The sequence below is a fragment of the Erithacus rubecula genome, assembly GCF_903797595.1.
Source record: "Erithacus rubecula genome assembly, chromosome: 9".
Lineage (NCBI taxonomy): Eukaryota > Metazoa > Chordata > Aves > Passeriformes > Muscicapidae > Erithacus > Erithacus rubecula.
In genome coordinates this window covers 26,242,588-26,261,643 of record NC_136660.1, presented here as the reverse complement: position 1 = coordinate 26,261,643, position 19,056 = coordinate 26,242,588, and the positions used below count along the sequence as shown (strand labels likewise).

At 43.6% G+C, this 19,056-nt stretch overlaps 1 protein-coding gene across 1 annotated transcript; it reads right to left on the bottom strand.

Moving 5' to 3' along the window:
* Positions 1–1,857: 1,857 nt before the first annotated feature.
* TECTB (tectorin beta) lies at positions 1,858–11,937 on the bottom strand. The gene is made up of 11 exons (XM_079313238.1): positions 11,898–11,937; positions 10,895–10,983; positions 8,932–9,122; positions 8,431–8,573; positions 8,278–8,350; positions 6,887–6,990; positions 6,724–6,807; positions 6,380–6,542; positions 4,591–4,660; positions 3,676–3,708; positions 1,858–3,193 (listed from the first exon to the last, which is right to left on the bottom strand). Exons 2-11 carry the CDS (start codon positions 10,968–10,970, stop codon positions 3,141–3,143), a joined length of 990 nt encoding a protein of 329 aa, XP_079169364.1. The 5' UTR covers positions 10,971–10,983; positions 11,898–11,937; the 3' UTR covers positions 1,858–3,140.
* Positions 11,938–19,056: the final 7,119 nt, after the last annotated feature.

Genomic DNA, 19,056 nt, shown 5'->3' with positions numbered 1-19,056 from the left:
AGCTGAAACCTGTTCATATGTTGCTGCCTTCTCCAGCACACAGACCTTTCCACAGCCACCTCTGGCAGTCGTTTTTCAGTTGTGTTTTGATAGTTTGTTTTTGGCACTAAACCATTTCAGGACTGCAGGATGATGGTGATGCAGAGTGGAAGAGGCAGGAGGGCTGCCCGAGCCGCACTCAGTACGGGAACACGGGCAGGAGATTCGTGTGCCACAGGCTCCATCCCACGGCCGGCAGCCTGGGAATTCTCAGGCGCTCTTCACAGCTGCTGAAATCCTACAAGGCTGGTTCCGAAGCCACGATTCTTGCATAACCAGAAAGGAATTAATCCACCTGCCAAGGAAGCTGGGTTCAAGGCTTTCTGCACAAAATAGCCGCGACAGGAATGCAGTGAATGAAAAGCAAGGCAAATGAAACACGCTTTGGAGAAGGACAAGAATTCGAAGAGGCAAAGCCGCTTGGCGGGTGCTGAAACGCGGGGTGTCAGTGGGAGAGGCAGAGGGAATGGAGGGAACGGAGGGAACGCGGGCGAAGAGCCTGCAGGGCGATTATCCTGGACAAGGATGTGCTGCGGGACACCGGACAGACACCAGACAGACACTGCGGGGAACCGGACAGACACCGGACAGACACCGACAGACACCGGACAGACACCGGACAGACACTGCGGGGAACCGGACAGAGAGCGCGGGTCACAGGACAGACACTGGACAGACACCGAACAAACATCGGACAGACACCGGACAGACACTGCGGGACACCGGACAGACAGCGCGGGTCACAGGACAGACACCGGACAGACACCAGACAGACACCGGACAGACACCGGACTGACACCGGACAGACACTGGACAGACACCGACAGACACCGGACTGACACCGGACTGACACCGGACAGACACCGGACAGACACCGACAGACACCGACAGACACCGGACTGACACCGACAGACACCGGACAAACACCGGACAGACACCGGACTGACACCGGACTGACACCGGACAGACACCGGACAAACACCGGACAGACACCGGACAGACACCGGACAGACACCGGACAGTCAGCGCGGGTCACAGGACAGACACCGGACAGACACCAGACAGACACCGACAGACACCGGACAGACACCGACAGACACCGGACAGACACCGACAGACACCGGACAGACACCAGACAGACACCGACAGACACCGGACAAACACCGACAGACACCGGACAGACACCGACAGACACCGGACAGACACCGGACAGACACCGGACAGACACCGACAGACACCGGACAAACACCGACAGACACCGGACAGACACCGACAGACACCGGACAGACACCGGACAAACACCAGACAGACACCGGACAGACACCGGACAGACACCGACAGACACCGACAGACACCGGACTGACACCGACAGACACCGACAGACACCGGACTGACACCGGACAGACACCGGACAGACACCGGACAGACACCGACAGACACCGACAGACACCGGACAGACACCGGACAGACACCGGACTGACACCGGACAGACACCGGACAGACACCGACAGACACCGGACAGACACCGACAGACACCGGACTGACACCGGACAGACACCGGACAGACACCGGACAGACACCGACAGACACCGGACTGACACCGACAGACACCGGACAGACACCGACAGACACCGACAGACACCGGACAGACACCGGACAGACACCGGACTGACACCGGACAGACACCGGACAGACACCGACAGACACCGGACAGACACCGGACAGACACCGACAGACACCGACAGACACCGGACAGACACCGGACAGACACCGGACAGACACCGGACTGACACCGGACAGTCAGCGCGGAGCCGGAGCCGGATTCGGCCGTGCCCGCAGCGCCCTCTGCTGTGCGCGGCCGGGAACGGCGCCCGCGGGCCGAGAGCGCGCCTGGCGGAGCCAAAGGAGCCCGTGGAAAAGGACTGGAATGTGTCTGTTTTACCCCTGGATGCACGTTCTAACTCAGCATTATCTTCATTACAACGAGCTTTTACCAAGAACAGTGAGCTGGAAATTCTTCTCTGAATTATTCAGGAGTCTCCCTCTACAAACAATAGCAACAATTCTGTAATGCACTCATGCTTCAGTATGTACCAACATAGTGCTCATTAACTGGAAGTCTAACAATTATAGTCATTTTTCCCTCTTTCACATTTAGGATCAGGAAGTTTAATGGAAAAGTTCTAAAAATGTTTCTGACACTTAGTTTTTTTCAATATTATTCTAGTTACTAATGGAAGCAGAGAGCCTACTGTTAGGCTTTTTTGGGGAATTGTTTCATGTCCTGATATTTCCTGATACTTTTGTAAATAATGATTTCCCTTTCCAGTGGTTTTGTCTTATTAGGTACAGCCCTAACACCTGGAGCCTGGTGTTTCTGCCACTGGCTATGTGTTCAAGGAAGTATAAAGCTCATTAGCTTGTTTTCCAACCTTAGCTGTGCTCAGTATGCACCCACACCATGAAACCATCCAAAACTGAGCCTGTCCAGTCAGCGAGACATCCTACTCCTACAGCGTGCTCTACTTAATCCAGCCAATCAATACTGACAACGCTGAGAATCAGGAAAGAAATGTCAGGTAATTAACTCTGAGCACCTTCTAATTACTGCTACATGAAAAGCACCCTTTCCTCCCACCCTTGATGTGTTAGGTTGGGTTTTGCTTTGTTCGAAGACTTCACAGAAGAAACGGGGACTTTGCAAGGCCAGGCCTGGAGAGGAGACTGAGACTAATAAGGAAGGGAGACCCTGAAGGTAAATGTGACATTGAAAAATGCTGAGTTTGCACATCTCTATATTCTCTTCAGAAACGAGTCCTATTGCCATCACAGCTTTTTGAAAGGAGGGGTTGGCAGAAGACATAACCCAAGGATTTTTGCTAGTTTAAAATGCCAGCAGAGACTTGGGAGAAGCAAATCTGCTTTGGGATTTTCCAGTATTTGAGGCACAAAGCTCATGGAATGTTTTATTTATCTGGTAAAATGGTGCACAATGATTTTCTGTGGCTTTCCTTTTTCCTCTGTAAAATAAACATCTTTAGTAAAGAAGTCCAGGTCCAAACAGCATTGGGGAAAGTTATGAAGTACAGCTGGGCTGCATTTTATAATAAAACAGCACAAAATCCAGTCACAAAGAGTAGGTGGAAGATGATATCTGCAAGAGAAACACAGGCTGTGTGTGAGTACTTCCCTGTCAGCTCCCTTTCACCTTCCCACCCTGTTCAATAAAACTGCACACCCTAAAGTGTCTCTGTCAACATATCAAATGTTGACAAATAGACTTTCAAAGGCGTGTTTCAAAGCCTTTCCAATCAGAAATGCTTTCAGACTCCCCTATTAACCCAGTAAAACATGATTGCTCCTTTTTGGGAACAGGGTGTGCCAGTTAGAGAAAGCACTGTTCAGTATTGGAAATTATTGCTATGATTTTATTGTCCAGTGTGAGGGATGTACCAAATGAAGGAAAACAAAGTGTATAACACTGGGAAATAAAATTTCATTTTGAAATATACACTTGTCTGTCAAATTTACTGATATTTCAGGTTTTTTCTTTGAGCTATGAATTTTATGTTAACAAAAGACACTCAAAATCCACATCTGGGATTGACACTTTCATTGTCATACATTGCTGTTTACCTGAGAGAGTGTAAAATCTGGATAAACCTTTGCCTGTATAAAAGAGGAGGAAAAAGATTACATCAGGATGTTTAAAATAGGGCAAAGTGCACCAGCATGCTTTGTAAAAGCAGAACAGAAAACATTTGTCACATTTTGAAGTTCTGAATATTACTTCCTCTTAGATTTGCTTGGATTTGGTTTGAAGTTATAAAAGGATCCTCAATTCTTTTCCCATCTAACATCAATGGGGGTTTACTGGTGCAACATAATGGATTGTAATAATTTTACTTTATCTGTATTTGTAATTTTAAATTGGCTTTCAGAGTGCTGTGGATACAGTTGATAAGCTAGTATAAAGGGCTCTGGTGAAAACATAATTTGTTCAAGGACTCGTTTCAAAAGATGAACCAGCTCAGAGAGAAATCCTTGGTGCCTGCAGGAGGCAGCAGCTGGAGGAAACAGTTGTTCTGCAGTGGGGAAGGCTGGTGGCAGTGCTCTCAGTGACTCAGGAGGGACAGGCACAAAGCATCCCCTCAACACCTGAAGGTGGTGTGGCTATGCTGAAGGACAGACCCACAGTGTAAAGAAAACCTTCCCTGCTGCTCCTGACCCCTGTCCCACTCCTGTGCAAGCTGCCAGAGCGTGTCTGAGCTGCTGCTGCAGTCACAGGCAGGTGAGCAGAGCTTTCACTGCCAGCCCCGTGTGCCAGTGGTTTGGCCATTTGTCATAAATGCCACAGGGGTGCCTTGACTCACTTGGCAAGTGAAGAGAATATCACTGAGCTCTTCTGCCAGCGTTGGAGGGGATCAACTCCTGTTCTAGACTGCTGCTGCCCTGAGGGAAAGGGGTCTGGCAGAGGGCTTTCCTCCCTCCCTTGCTCCTATGCTGGCAGCTCCGTGCTGCCCAGGGCAGCGCCCCTGCCCAGGCACTCACTGCGCACGGTGATCTCGGCCACCAGGACGCCGCCGCTCTGCTCCGCCCGCTGCTGGCGCTTGTCGCATGTCTCGAGAGAGAGAGAGACGTGTACCAGAATAATTACAAATTACCAAAAAAAATCCACAACTGGGCACAATTCTTGTGTTTTCAGCCAAGGAAATTGCTGTATATTTTCTAGGGGCTTTTTTGTTTCTGTCTGTAATTATTGGGAGTTTTAGTGCAGGAGAGTCTTTACAGCTCATTTTTGAAGATTTTGGTGGGCTGCCTTTGCCACCCTGCCTTAAACAAAACTCCTGTCAAGAAGGGGGAAACTGAGCTCCATCTGTTTAACCCTTGACCTCTGTGAAGGCTTGTGTGGTTGTTTATTGCTAATGATAATTGTTGCCCATTGGGTAGAAACAGGCAGAACAGATCCTTTCCATACAGATCAGCTCATGTCCATCACTAATGATGCCTGTCACAGCTGACAAAGTCTGTATTGGAGGCAGTGCTCTGCAGATTAAAGGTCCTTGTGCATCTCCTGACCTTTGCAGATCCCCAGCTGTGGGCATTTTTATTACAAACTCAGTATGTGGCAATGCTGGTTATGAGTTGTTTGTAAGCACAGACCACCAGCTTGGTTCAACCTTAATTGCAGGAGACCACCAGCTGCAGTTTTCAGTGGGAAGTGGACTCAAGGGGTGTCACCTGGTGGAACAATTATCCTGCACTGGAGGGTGAGGTGGGAATTCCACAGTTCCCGAAAGGATGATGTAGGTGTTTGACAGTACTGCCAGAGAGGCACATATGAAGTAATGGGTTTGTATTTTCTTTTAACTCTGGTCTGTGGCTAGATAAATTGAAGAAATCTTGGAAAATAAACAGCAAGATCTAAGAGTTTTTTTTCTGTTGCCTTTGAAACTTAGAATTTCTAGCAATGTGTTTTTGTCAAACAGGCTAATTTTGTACAAGTCAATTCTCCCTGCTTAGCACTGAGGCTGTATAATACAAAATGCTGCCTTAATTTGGCTCCTGACTGAGAAAGGGGTTAGAAAAATTTGGCTCACCAGGAGTGATACTTTCTCTTCTCCAGCAAGAAACATTTGTTATTGAAATGACAGCATGTTAGCCATGGAGTATTTTGGACTTTCATTTCAAGTAAAATAAAATTTGATTTCATTGCATGAGAGAAAGAATGGCAGAGCTCTGACTTGGTGGAGGGTGGAGAGAGAAGTCTTTAAAGCAAGACATTTTATGAGCACCTGCTGCTGTTAAATTAGGTGCCTGTATAGTATCCTCACCATATTCCCATGTAAGGATACAGGAATCCACTCCTCTACATCAGTTCCTGCTCCAGAGACAATTTATGTATTTTATGCAGAGAAGGATGTCTGCAAGAGCAATAACTTACTGCAGATGGCAGGGAGGACTTTCCTTGGGAAGGGGAACTTGAGACAGGTCCTCCCACTGCCCCCAGGGTGCTCTTAGCACCAAGATACTTGGTAAAACAGAAAAAGCTCAACTTTCTCATTTTTCCAGGCTTGTGTTTAACTGCAGCTGTTTGTCAGGCAGGACTCTAGTCTGAGATATTGGCAGGAGCTATTTTTCAATGGCTACCTTATTTCTCAGTATGTTTGACCAAGTTTCCCAATGTTGGCTGTGGCATGACAGGGGTGTGGGAGCACAGCTGGCCACTCACAGTGCCGTGCCTCCATCTGCTGAGAGCCCTGCCTGGCTCTTCCCCCATGGCCTGGGGAAGGGCTGGCCATCCTGTCTGCACCATGTGTTTGCCCACAGGGAGCCTTACCACGGGGCAGGAGAACTTCTCGCTGTCGCAGACGTGCGTCTCGCAGTGCAGCCACACCTTGGACAGCTTGGGGATGTTGCGGAAGCGGAAGGCGTTGAACTGGAACGTGGCCCGGTTCGTTTTCCCGTTCTCGTGCACCAGGATGGAGTAGTCTGTGGCACAGCTGTGGGGTGTGTGAGAAGCAGTGTCAGAGCCCCCGTGGCTTCGGTCAAACAGCTCCTGAGGTGACAGTCTGGTGAAAGCATTTGCCCTGCTGTGGGACAGCTTTTCCTTTCCTCCCCAATAGCCCAAAACCAACTTTCCAATCATCCTCAGGGGCTCCCCTGGGTCCCACCAGCACCTACCCCTTGGTGATCAAAGGCCAGTGGATCTGGTAGAAATACTCTGAGGAGGGAGTTGCCCAGCAGTTGTTGAGAACAACCTTAAACCTGCGGAGGTACAAACCCCAGATTAGCAAGGAACGTCCCAGTTTCCAATTTATTACTCATTCCTCCTTCCCTTGCCTACCTGTCACTTAAGCCCTTGGCTTCCACTCCAGCAAATATGTCAGAACCAATTTCTGATGTTTCAACGACAAAGGGGGCTTCCTTTATACTTGAGAACTTGGCATTCTTTGAAAGACAAAGACAAAGGCACCATGAATTACTCATACACGCAAAGCAAGGCATGATTCAACTTCAGACACCACTGCAGAGATTGACCCCAGAAATCTGGGTTCTTATAACCTGCAACTTCCAAACTCTACACCAGTAGTAGGACTTTAGCAAACCCAAGATGATGTTTAAAAATATTTTTGTTAATATTTGGCATATAATGATGCTCAGTGACAGAACTTGATGCTGTTTGGGTTGTAGCATATATTATATTGCAACATGGGTGGGAAGAAAGCTTGCTGCTGCTGCTTCTGGTGGGAGTGAGAGAGTGGAAATGAGTGTATGGAATGGGAATGGAGTTGGGACAGGACCATGTGTTGGAGAAAAGGAATGAAGACAAGCAGAAATCACCAAAAAAAAAAAAGCCAATCTGCTGAACATGAGCAGTGTGGTGCTCAGGTGAAAAGCTTTTGTTACAAGTACACTGAAATGCCTGCCTTAAATACTGATGCTTCTTGTTGGGTAAGATGGCAACAAAGTTAGCACCAGAATTACATTAAAAATATCAGGTTTAATCCTAGCAATGGTTTACCATTAGTGGTAATTACTCCTTTTACCTGGCCTATAATTTTAACACAGTATGTTCCTAGTTGTGATTTTTCTCGCTATGCTAGAATAGAGAGACTGGTTTGGTGATTTTGACTTTGCTTTTGTGAAGTAAAGTTTCCAGGATTAGGAGTTGGCTGCTCCAGCAGTGCAGTGGAGCTGTGAAGAGGAGAGGGGTGCTTCAAAAGATCTGCTTGATATCAAGGGACAGTGTTTTGTTGCCAAAAAAATTCCAGCATGACCTAATGATCTGTAGGGTACATGAGATATGTGTCAGGAGAGAGGACCAGGGAGAAAGCTGCAAGAGAAATGCAGGGAGCTTTGCTGTATCTGTAGAGGCCATGCAAGGCCAGGAGTACGTGAAGATTCATGCTGCTCTTGCAGTGAGACTACAAACAAGTTTTGATTTTTCTTATAAAACCTGTCAGCAGGTTAGAAATATACCTCTCCGCAGAAAAATGCCTGAATTGAGGGATTAAAAGAACAGTTGGCATGTGTCTTCTCTGTTCACTTTAAGTATATCCCTGTTAATCAGCAGAAAGAAGAAGCCCTGCCAATCCCACTGCAATTATCTGTTCCAGGCTAGTAATGTGCTCCATGACACGTAAAAGTCAGGAGCAGCAGCTCTGTTTTCTCCAGCTCTTTGGCTGAAGCTTTTGTAAGGTAAAGGTGAAGGTGTGAGTGACAAAGAGCACTTACAGAGTAGAAGTTGAGGGACAGCTGGCTTTCAAATGAGCCAGAGCTCCCGTTCTTCACATGGACTGTGGCCACCCTGGGGACAGCACAAAATTCTGCATGAGTGAGGCATGGTGATGAGGACAGGGTAAGACACACTCCCAGAAGAGGATGTACCTTTGATCAAAGGCAGCCTGGTTCACCAGGTAGTTGGCATTGTATGTGCAGGTGAATGAGTAATTCACAGGCTGGCTCTTCACAATCACTGAGGAGTCATTGGAAACGATGGAGTTATAGAAGTGATACATGGGATTCTTGAACTGTGGAGACAGAGAAATATGGGCAGTATGAGTCATTGAGGCATCAGGAAGGTACTTTGAAACATGAACACTAGGGTGTCAAAACAGCCTCTCCAAGGAAACAGTTTGGTAGCTCTTTATATGCTGTGCTGCCTTATTAAACATAAGTTCTGTGTAATACAGGTGCCAGTGAACAGCACAATAATGTCACTAAGCCTGTGAGTATTTTGCCTGGAACTGTAAAGCACAGCTGTGTGATTCTTCCTTCTCCTTGATACTGCAGTTTAGCTTCTTCTTCCATTGGTACCTAAAGCTGAAGAGGACAGGACTCTCCCAAGTGACTTCAGCCACTTCCTGAGTGAGACCTTCAAAGTCTTACCTCTGACTGTGTCCCACAGTATGATTTGTTTTTAGGTGACAGGTCTGGGATGGTGAATTGGTAATATCCTGAATCGTGGATCCCATTGTAGCAAATGCCTCCAAGTGCCAGCTGATTAACCTCCCATCCATAGGGACACTCTGGAATTCTGGTAATGATGGTTTTAGGATAGCAGTATACCAGAATTACATCTGAAAGGAAAGTGATACACTTAAGAGTTATTCAGTGGTAATTTCTTTTCAAAGAGATGGGTCTGCCCACTTACTTTCCATTGGGCTTAACTTTCTGTGAACAGGGGTGTGCTGGGAGATCCCCTAATGAGAACAGATTTTGCTACACTAAACTGACCTTCAGGTTGTTAAATTCTGTCCTCTTTGGAAGAGTTTGGCCTTTGCCTTCTAATCAATGCAGAACTTTGTGTAATTTTTTTATCTTTCTGGAATAGCTGATTGAAAAGCAGAGACACTGCTGAGAAACCTGAAGTAAAAAAAGGACTGCACTGAAATACCTCATTAACTTATGCTGCAAAGCTGTTTTCTGTAATACTACTGACTCTGTAAAAATAATATTGGTGAGGTTGTTTGGTAGGCTTTGTAGATCTACACTGTTTTGTGCTGTTTTATAGATCTTGGCCACAATAGATATTCTGCCTTTCTCTTCTTGGACTGGCACTGTAGTGTCAGCACAAGCTGATTTTTCCAATTGTCAAGTCAAAAGCCAAGATTTAAAAATGAACTGAAGAACCCAGGCCTGCTAATAACAATAGGAAATGACCCAAACTCCCAGCCCTGTTAACAGCAGTGCTGTGTGTTTCCAGACATGGTGATTTGCTAATACAGACATGAATACTGAACATCATAACAGACAGACTGATTGCTTCATGACAGCAGAGTTGGATATTTTTCATAGGCAGAACCAATTTGAACATATGATGGAAATTTTAAGGGCAAATATTGACTAACCATTAGTGACCTGAAAATTGAGAAAGATTTCCAATTACCACAGCGAGAAAAAAAGGCACCCTCCCTGGAATTATTCAGTTGTTTCTTTTAAAGCCCTCGCCACTCTCATTTTTTATGCTAAAAGCCTCATTTTGCAGCCTTTCCATGTCTGCTAGGGAATAATCTGTGAAAGTCAACTAGAGACCTTAACACCTCTCTTTTTTCTGATTAACAAATGTTCAGCACATGCAAGCTGATTCTGCTTGTGTTAATACTCAGATTGTAACTGGCAGCTTTACAGCTATGAAAATTCCTGCAGTTAAGAGAAGCTGCTTGTGCAAATAAAGGGACTGAAATAAATGGCTAGAGGGCCAAATACTTTAGATACACCGTGAAATGACTGACAGTAATCTGACAGCAGCCATGCACTAAAAAGCAAACACTAAATTCAGGCATAACTCAACAGGTTTCTAGAGCACATTTTGTAATTGTAGTGAAATCTAAATTGCAGGTCTGTCTGGTACCAGATCACTTCAGTTTCTAGGAAGTAATCAATGTGCAATTAGAGCCTTACTTTCAGTGATTTTTGCATTTTTCTTGCTTTAATATAATGGTGTGGTTCAGGAGTTCAGCCCAGCACATTCAATCACCACTGGTCATTTGATTGTAGTCTGTGGGACTAAAGCCCAGCTTGGGCAACAAAGACCTGCTGCATCTAGCCTTTAATATTACAGAACATTTCTATTTTTTTTTGTTTTCTTTGCTATTGTATGCATTTTTAATTAAATTTCTTGCACGATGGTTATTGCACAGTTACTTATATGCCTAATTCTTTGTGAGGTTAGGACTTGAATGGTACATTCTTTACTGTGCTAGCTCAAAGCAGATCAATAAAAGAAATGTAAGGATTAGTTCTACAGAAGCCACAGTTTAACTGTCTGAAGGAAAAGCCTTTTGAATGAAAAAAGTCCTTTGACAGCTTAATTACAGGAGAAAATCTTAGGAGACTGAAGTTATTTTACCTGCTTTATTTGGGATGCAAGGCCCCCCAAGAGCACGAGCCAAGATGACCAGTAGATAAATAGCAAGAGTCACCATTTCTTGCAATGACCTGAGGACACAGGAAATAAAATCTGATTTTTTTTTTTTTTTAATAAAAGTGGAAAATAAAAAAAGTGGAAATAAAAACAATGCATTCTCGGTAGTCCTGAACTTGTAGCTACTGTTAAAAAGTCTTTTTTTTTAGAGAGAAAAATTAATATTACTTCTATTCTGTTACCCAATGTAATTGCAACTGCAGGGTAAATCTTTCAAAGACCTTTGGTATAACTGGGTCACTACTGTGGCAATTTTACTATTTTAGTTTAGTGGTTTTTAATTATTCTAGCTTAATTTCTTGCAAAGAGTCTAAACCTAAAGTGTTAATATAACCAAATGAAACTGAAACAGTGGGATTTGAAAAAAAAAAAGGGAATAGAAATTACTAGAAAAAATATGACACAAGAACATATATAATGTGCTTAAAATTTAGTACTGAAACTATTCTCTGTGATGATGGCTATTCTGATGCATATAATCTTAGATTCATGTAGCTCAGTTTGGGTGAATTATGCATTTTCTCCTTTGCTACTAAATGTTGAGTTTCTAGGAAAATATCCATGGAAGTTATTTACATTTACATTTCAGGCCTCTAACCTGAAAGCTATTTCCCACAGGGGAAAAACATACAGCCTGTGGGATTGGGACTGCAGTTCTCATACTTTCCCTTTGTAGACACTCCTCAGTATCAGCCCTCATGCACACATCACTAAGCAGACTGAGTCAGAAGTGAGAAATATAATTTACAAAAAAAAATAAAAGTCATTCCAATTCAGTAGCTCTAACAAAACCAATCAATTCCAACATTTTCACTCAGCCTCTATTTAAAAAGATATATTTATAAGAGTGTGTTAAAGTACATATCAGTGACAATTCCTTCTAATTATAATCCTATGCATTCTACAAGAAATTAAAAGTTATACCTACGAGACAGGAAGAAGCTAATTATTTCAGATTTTCATTCCAGCCTTATTCCACAAGCAGTGCTGTCAGCTCTTTCCAAGATGTCCTCTTTCAAATGAACCCAGCTGGTGTTATCTTCGCTTTATATAAGCAATCTTGTAAAAGGAGCCCATCTCTGGTTAAATCTCAACCCGTCAGTATTGTCCACTGTGAGAGGAAAAAAAAAAAGAGTTCTAGAAAAGCAGTTTTCTTCCCCTAGATGGGTCTGTATTGCTGCTATTTGATTTTTACAAATCTTTCTACAGTGTTTTTTTTTTTACAGATCTTGCAAACAAGTGGACAGAAATCTGTGGAAGGTACAAAATTTTTTGGTTTGTGAGTTTATTAGGAAAATGTAGAATTTCTGGAGAGGTAAAGCTACAATTGCCTGCTAGAATTTAGTGAAAATGTATTTTTAGGAATTAGCTGCTTGTCTTAAATGGCTTATTGATAATGTCAAGCTTTTGTGCCATACAAGTGGACAAAAGTAATGGCAACAGAACATATATTGCCTTTGGAGTTGGTTCTTTCATTTATTTTTTTCTAAAAAAATATTACAGGCAGGTAATCTGTATTTAGATAGGCTCTTCCATAAGCCTAAGCATTATACTACATAATAATAGTACATAATACTAAATGCATGTAATATACATTGAATATTAAACTATAGATTGTGTAAAATTTACCATTGCACAGAAAAGTGAAACAAATTTACTCTTTGTATGGCCATCAGTCATGAAGTTGGCTATGAAAGTCTTGGCTAGCTGGTGGGATTTTCTGGTGAGTCATTGCATGCTGTTTGTGTCAGCTTTTAGTGAAAGGCTCAGGAGTAGTGGGTACACTACTGCTATTTTGTACATCTGCACAAGGAACATGGGCTTTAAATGGTCTTGCAGTGTGAACTGGCCCAGCCTGAGTTTGGGCACTGTGTGCCTGCCCAGTTCTGTGTGCTGTTGAACCTCTCATGCTCTGATACCTGTCTGAGTCCCTAAGCACAGAGGATCTCACTGACCCTGCCAGAGGGCTCCTCACAGATGGTCTGGTGTCTCCTCTTGTGCAGAGCCTCCCTCTGCCCCATCCACAGCAGCACTTTGGTGTGGATCTGCCTTCTCTCATTAAATTTTTAGCATACAAGGTGGCAATAAATAAAACAGTAATAAAGCTGTACTAGTCATCAATAGTCTGGAGTTTTTGAAGGAGAGAGTGGAATGGAAGAGCACAGTTACCCTGACCTAAACCTGGAAAGCTCAACAAGAAGTTTTTAGCTGTCCTGTGAGTGAGATTTATTAGGAGCACCTTGAGGACAGCATTCACTACAAGAAGTGTCTTAAGCCAGAAGACTGAGCAAAGCAGGGCCATGAGTGCACCTGCATTGTGTGCACCTGCATTGTGTGCAGGTGAATCTGCAATGCCATGAAGAATTTAGTAATCAGGGTGACTTCTTCTGGCAAACTGATCCAAAGCCCTAAACAGAGGTTGAAAAACCTATACATGTCAGTGCTTAATTTAAAATATCAAGTCTGAACCAAGATTGAAGCTTTGTAAGGAGTTGCCCTCACTGTTCTTTTGAGCCTATAAACTATCACATTCTGATTTCAATGAGATTATTTAAAGATGGACACATGGATAAAATCCTTTGGCCAGAGTATGTTGTTATTTTAATTGAATTAAAGAATAATCCACTGAACAAGAACCAAAGCTCATCAATTGCTTGGTGAGATCTCTCTAACTAGAGATTATCCTAATCAGAAATCCTAAAACAAGGAAGATTTAACTCCAGGTGTCTGTTTTATAGCCTCACCCCAAATCCTGCAGGGATTCAGGCCTAATTTTGATTTCCTAAGGCTAAATCTAAATATACACTGTGTCAACATGCACTCATCTTTTGTTTTTCTGTATGTGAGCCTGTATTTGGTCTGGAAGAAGAAACCAGGATTTCTGGTGAGACTTTATGATCAAGTCAATGTCCTGTTGTCAAGAATATATAGCCCAGAAACAAGGAGAGGCTTGCAGGAGAAAGCTTGTGGCTTTGGGCATGAGAAAGGGCTCGTGGCTGTGTACAAGCCAATTGTTCAAACTCAAAGGATCAGATTCAGTCCTGAGGTTGGACCTGGCCTATCAGGATTTGGAGCATAAGATATTTGGCTACCCTTGATTAGGCATAGTGTAAATGCCTTGCTAGAATTTATGTAAGTGGTCCATCTGACCATAACATTAACAAAGCTCTTGAAACACAGATTATCTTTTTACTAATGATTTTTAGCAAATATCGTAATTAAATTATCGTTGGTATAATACTACAGGTTTCAGTGGAATTATTCCAAAATGGATCCAATCCCATAATTTATAGAAGAAAATAAATCTCTCACTATCTTCTCACAGAAAACTTTATCTCCATGTACATAATACTCCTTTTAGGCAAAAGGTCCAAAACAGAATGAAAACCACGAAACAAATTTGGCAGTGGTGCCAGCTGGTGTACAGTAATTTGGATTTGCATGAGAAACAAGCACAGAATGTACCTAAGCCAACCAGCATTTGATACCTGCACTGATCAAAGGTGAAGGCTTGGGGAAGGGTTATGTTTCTCTCAGTAAGTGCACACATGGAAAAAGGAAAGCCATTAACTTGCAAAGCAGACCATTGAGGATTGTTGCAGTTCCCTGAGTCTTTCCAAACCCATTGAATAATCTCAGCAACCTAAGTACTTGTAAAGATTTCAACCAAGAGCAAATGAAGGCCTTATTGTGGATTTCATCTACAAGGGCAGCTTGTGTCTCCATCCTTGTTCCTCCAATTGTCATGGAAAGCTGTGTGAGTATCGACTGTCTGCCTCTTACATGAGGCAAATGAGGTTCTGCTGTTTGAACCTGCAAGGGATATTGCAACATCCAATTTTCATTTGCTTTGGACAGAACAATAAACCTGAAGAGTCCCTTAGGTATATGGAAGGACTTAAGGGATAATGAAGATCAATGGAGACAGGCAGCTGATTCCAGGGGAAGGCAGATCAGATGACACTCATTTAGGGGCTGTAATGTATAAGTTTTGTCTGAGGTAAGGGGTGTGTTTGTCCCACAGACATAGAGACATCCATGCTGGGTCTGGAAGCATAGCAACTGCATATATATTTGGCCTGATCTGAGTGAGTGGATCCTCTTGGAAGTGCAGCACTGTGTTGGTACAATAAAATTTTCCTGAAGCCTAATTGAGCTGTGCTGTGTAGACTTATTCCCTCAAGTCATAAATACCTTACGGATTTAGGATTGTTTTGCCTTTTACAGTGTAAATACCTTTCCAGTAGTTTATGACTCATGGCACGTGCCTGGTCACTCACTTCAGCACATGACTGAGTCACCAACCCTGGAGCTATGTGCAGATGTGGCACTAAAGGACATGGGTAGTGCTGGACTTGCCAGTGAGGACAGTTGGACTTGAAGATATTAAAAAGTTTTTCCAACCAAAATTATTATACAGTTCTATTCTATGAATGTTTCAGCCTTGTGAGCAGATTGTAGAACATTGCATGGATATACAGAGAGCCTGGGACCCACAGATCTTCTGCACCCCTAGTCCCCAAGTGGCTGATATTCTTCAGTAACTGCACAAGATCTATCAGAAGAAGGGGAAACAGAGGAAATTGTCATTGTGGAATGGTCACATAAAAACCAGAGAGGGATGTTCAGGCCACCAGAAGAGACATTCTTCTGCTCTTGACTTCCGTGTGCATTAGCACTCTGTCTAACTACGCAACACTGAATCATAATTTTTCAGCAATCACCTGCAGCCATGGCTTGGTGAGACAGTGCTGCAGCTGGCACATGCACTCCTGGGGTGTGAGAGGACAGTCTCTCAGCTGAAGAAGCATTCCTTTGACAATGCTGCTGTTCAAGACAGATACTTAAAGCAGCAAATCTTGCTGAACACAAAATTGTGGCTAAAGTCAATAATTTCATGTTCATTTGAATGCCTGATCCTATTGCTGTTTAGCTTTGCCAGCATATTTAATGTTCTTTGGATACTTCTCCAGTGAAGTCCTGCCTGTTTTGCAGTTTGCTGCTGCTGGAACAGAACATCAGTTTCCAGCTCAATTTCCTTTGTGTGGGTAAGTGCTTTATTTGGTGTAATTTTTCAGGGGATGTCTTGGAGCTAGCTAGGTATGAAGAATAAGGATTTGGAGGTTTATTTAATAAAGACATGGTGCTTGATTTAATGAATGTATGAAACATGTAAAACAAGTCATGCAAGACCAGAACTGATGACTTACATGGGTCATGTGAGATCTCACTCGTCCTTGGACTGCCTCTAGTTGGAGATGCCTAAACTTGCCATGTACTTAATTAATTTGTCTAAATGAGGTGTGTATTGCATTAATAGGTGATGTATCTTGGCCGAGATACCTGCACAGGTATCTGTAATGTGCCCAAGATATCCTGTGACACAGGACACTCAGGCACTTTTGGAACTGGAACTGGAAGCCAGTCAGGATAGCCAAGGACATGTTAAATGACACTGAATGTCTGTGTGAGGGCATCTGAGTGGAGACCAGCCAGACACACTGCTCTGCTTGGCTTGACATTCATTTTTGCTTGCCTTGGGAGCCTGAGCAGCCCTGCACACTCAGCAGCACACATGCCTGAGCCTGCTGCAGCAGCCTCCAATTATTCACTGAGTGCCCAAGGAAAGCTTCCAGGCAGAAGCTGGAGCACTTCTGGGGAAAGATAGCTTTGATCTCAACAAGCAAGGATTGCATCTAGGTCTCCTGTAATCCTGACCACCAGTCTGCTTCAGCTGTTCTTTGAAGAGGGTGGGGCTGTGGCTGCTGAGTCCAGAGCTGCTGTCCCATCTGGTATGTGGCAGAGCAGAACTGCAGGGATTTTCTGTGGAGAAAACAGGGATTCACAAGTATTTTGTAATGGCCAGTTTTTGCTGTGGAATAGCATTCTGTAATCATCCTGAATGTGACCTAAATGGCTTCTGAGGTACATAAGTGCTTTTTTGGATCTCAATCATGCCATCCTGTATAACACCTTGTAAACCTTTTAGTTCTTGTTATCTCAACAACAGATCTTGATCTTTTGGCAGTGTGGGTGAGGATCTCACCTCAGTGTGGGGAAGGATTTTAAGAGGAAGGTGAGAAAAAAGGAAGAATGGACTCTTTGTGTCATTCACTAGTTTAATCTTCTCAGTTTGGCAGCCGACTCTGACACAGTGACCATTCTCTTCTTCCTCCAGCAATGCTCTCTTTTCTGGGCATTATCCCACTGGTGCTGGGAAGGTTGCTGAAATATGATGATTCTCAGTTTAGGTTGGGGTATGTCACCACAACTTTAAAAGAGTCTGCAGCAGATGTCTGATCTGCCTGATTCCTGGCCATGTGTGTTGGCCATAAGTGATGCTGCTCACCCAGCCTGCATGCTTTGCTACCGAAAACCTGACAAAAACAGGATTGCAGTGCAGTGAAACATAGAAAGTGTAATAAAGACAAATTTATCCTTTGGGGTCCCTCAGTGGCAATTCCATTGACTGCTGAGAAACTGATCCTAAATGCATACTGCTCATTTTTAAAGTATGGTTGAGAAAGAAAAAAAAACAAAGCAAAGACAATTGAAGGGGTAAACTGATTTCAGAAATTTCAGAAGCAGGAGGAATGCTGGATTGCAATAAATGACTTGATTGCCATGTAGCTTGGAACTGCCTCATATTCCCAAGCCCAGAAACTTTTGCTCAGACTTGCAATCTGTATTGCCCTGGGAGCCTGCTCCTGCTCCCTCCTTAACACCTCTGCCCTTACCTGAGCTACAGAGCCCTTATCCAGCTTCCTTATTAAAGCATAGTCACAGTGTGATCCAGCTGAATATAAACCTGCTTTGTGGGATCCAGATTGGAATGCACACATGAAAGGCTGGTAAAAATCATGTTCTTGAAATGCTCACCATAGTTCCTATCCTTTGAAGAGTTAAGATCCATTTGTTTTCCCTATGAAATAAACTTTCTGTATCTGTAGTGCTGCTGTCTCAAATCAAACACAAACCCTTGCACTTCTATCAGTGGCAGCTGCTGATTAAAATCACAGTTTTGGTTTCCCAAGCTACACAATCCTGCTAGTTCATTCTTAGACCTACTTTTCTTAGCACACTGTATCCATTATACCAGTGTTGTCCTCATTTTTGAAAGTTTGTGATTTTTTGGCAGTCTGATAGCATCATCCTTGGAGACAGTCTCTTTTACTGTGAAAGGGGTCTGTTTGTTGTAGAGAGTTATGTGGCTCTGAGAGCTACATGTATCAAACTTAGCTGCATTAATTAGCTGGTTTTATGCTTGTAAACTGATCATAATAGTGCTTATCACCATCTTAGTACCATTATCTCTGTTTTGCAGATAATGGAACTGAGCCAAAGAATGGCAAAGCACAGTGTAGAGTTCTTGAGCTGCCCATCCTGCTCTTACTTCTGTGCCACTGAAAGAGTAAGCAGCTTGCGTCCAAGCAAACTCTGGCTGGATTAGTCTGTGAATGAGAAAAGCTTTCTGGGAAGCTGTGGAATGATTTCTTGGGGTTCCAGGCCATGTCTTCTGGAGCAGAGGACTCATCTCAGATGCTCTTTTGCCACCTAAAGTAGTAAGCTTGTCAGTTTACCATTCCCACTGGCCTTTGTGGCCTTGTGACAATGATTTGGTGACTCAGAATTGATTACCAGTTGAATGTCTCAGTGGATTTGCCCCTTCTGATGCCATAAACAAATATTCTCTTCTCACTTTGTCAAAATACATTCTTAAGCATTCAGCCTCCAAAAATGTCACTTTCTGACACTTCCTGTAGATCACAGACTAGTTTCCAGATCAGTTAAAGGGTATTGTTTTCTTCAAGTTACACCAACACACCATTGATGACATCCACTGAGTTGGTTCTTTCCATTCACAATGTTTCATAGTAGCAGAGAAATGTAACAGCTTCATGGGTGGAATGGAGCAGAGTAACTGATGCAAAGGTTTTAGGCACTCATTTGGGTTTTCATTTTGTTGTTGCATTATGACTCAACCAATACCAAATAAAATCCAGATATTACTTTTTTAACTGTCTGGAGATAGGATTTCTTGTAGAATTCACTCAAACACCAAATGCAAGAGGTGGCTGTGGTCCTGC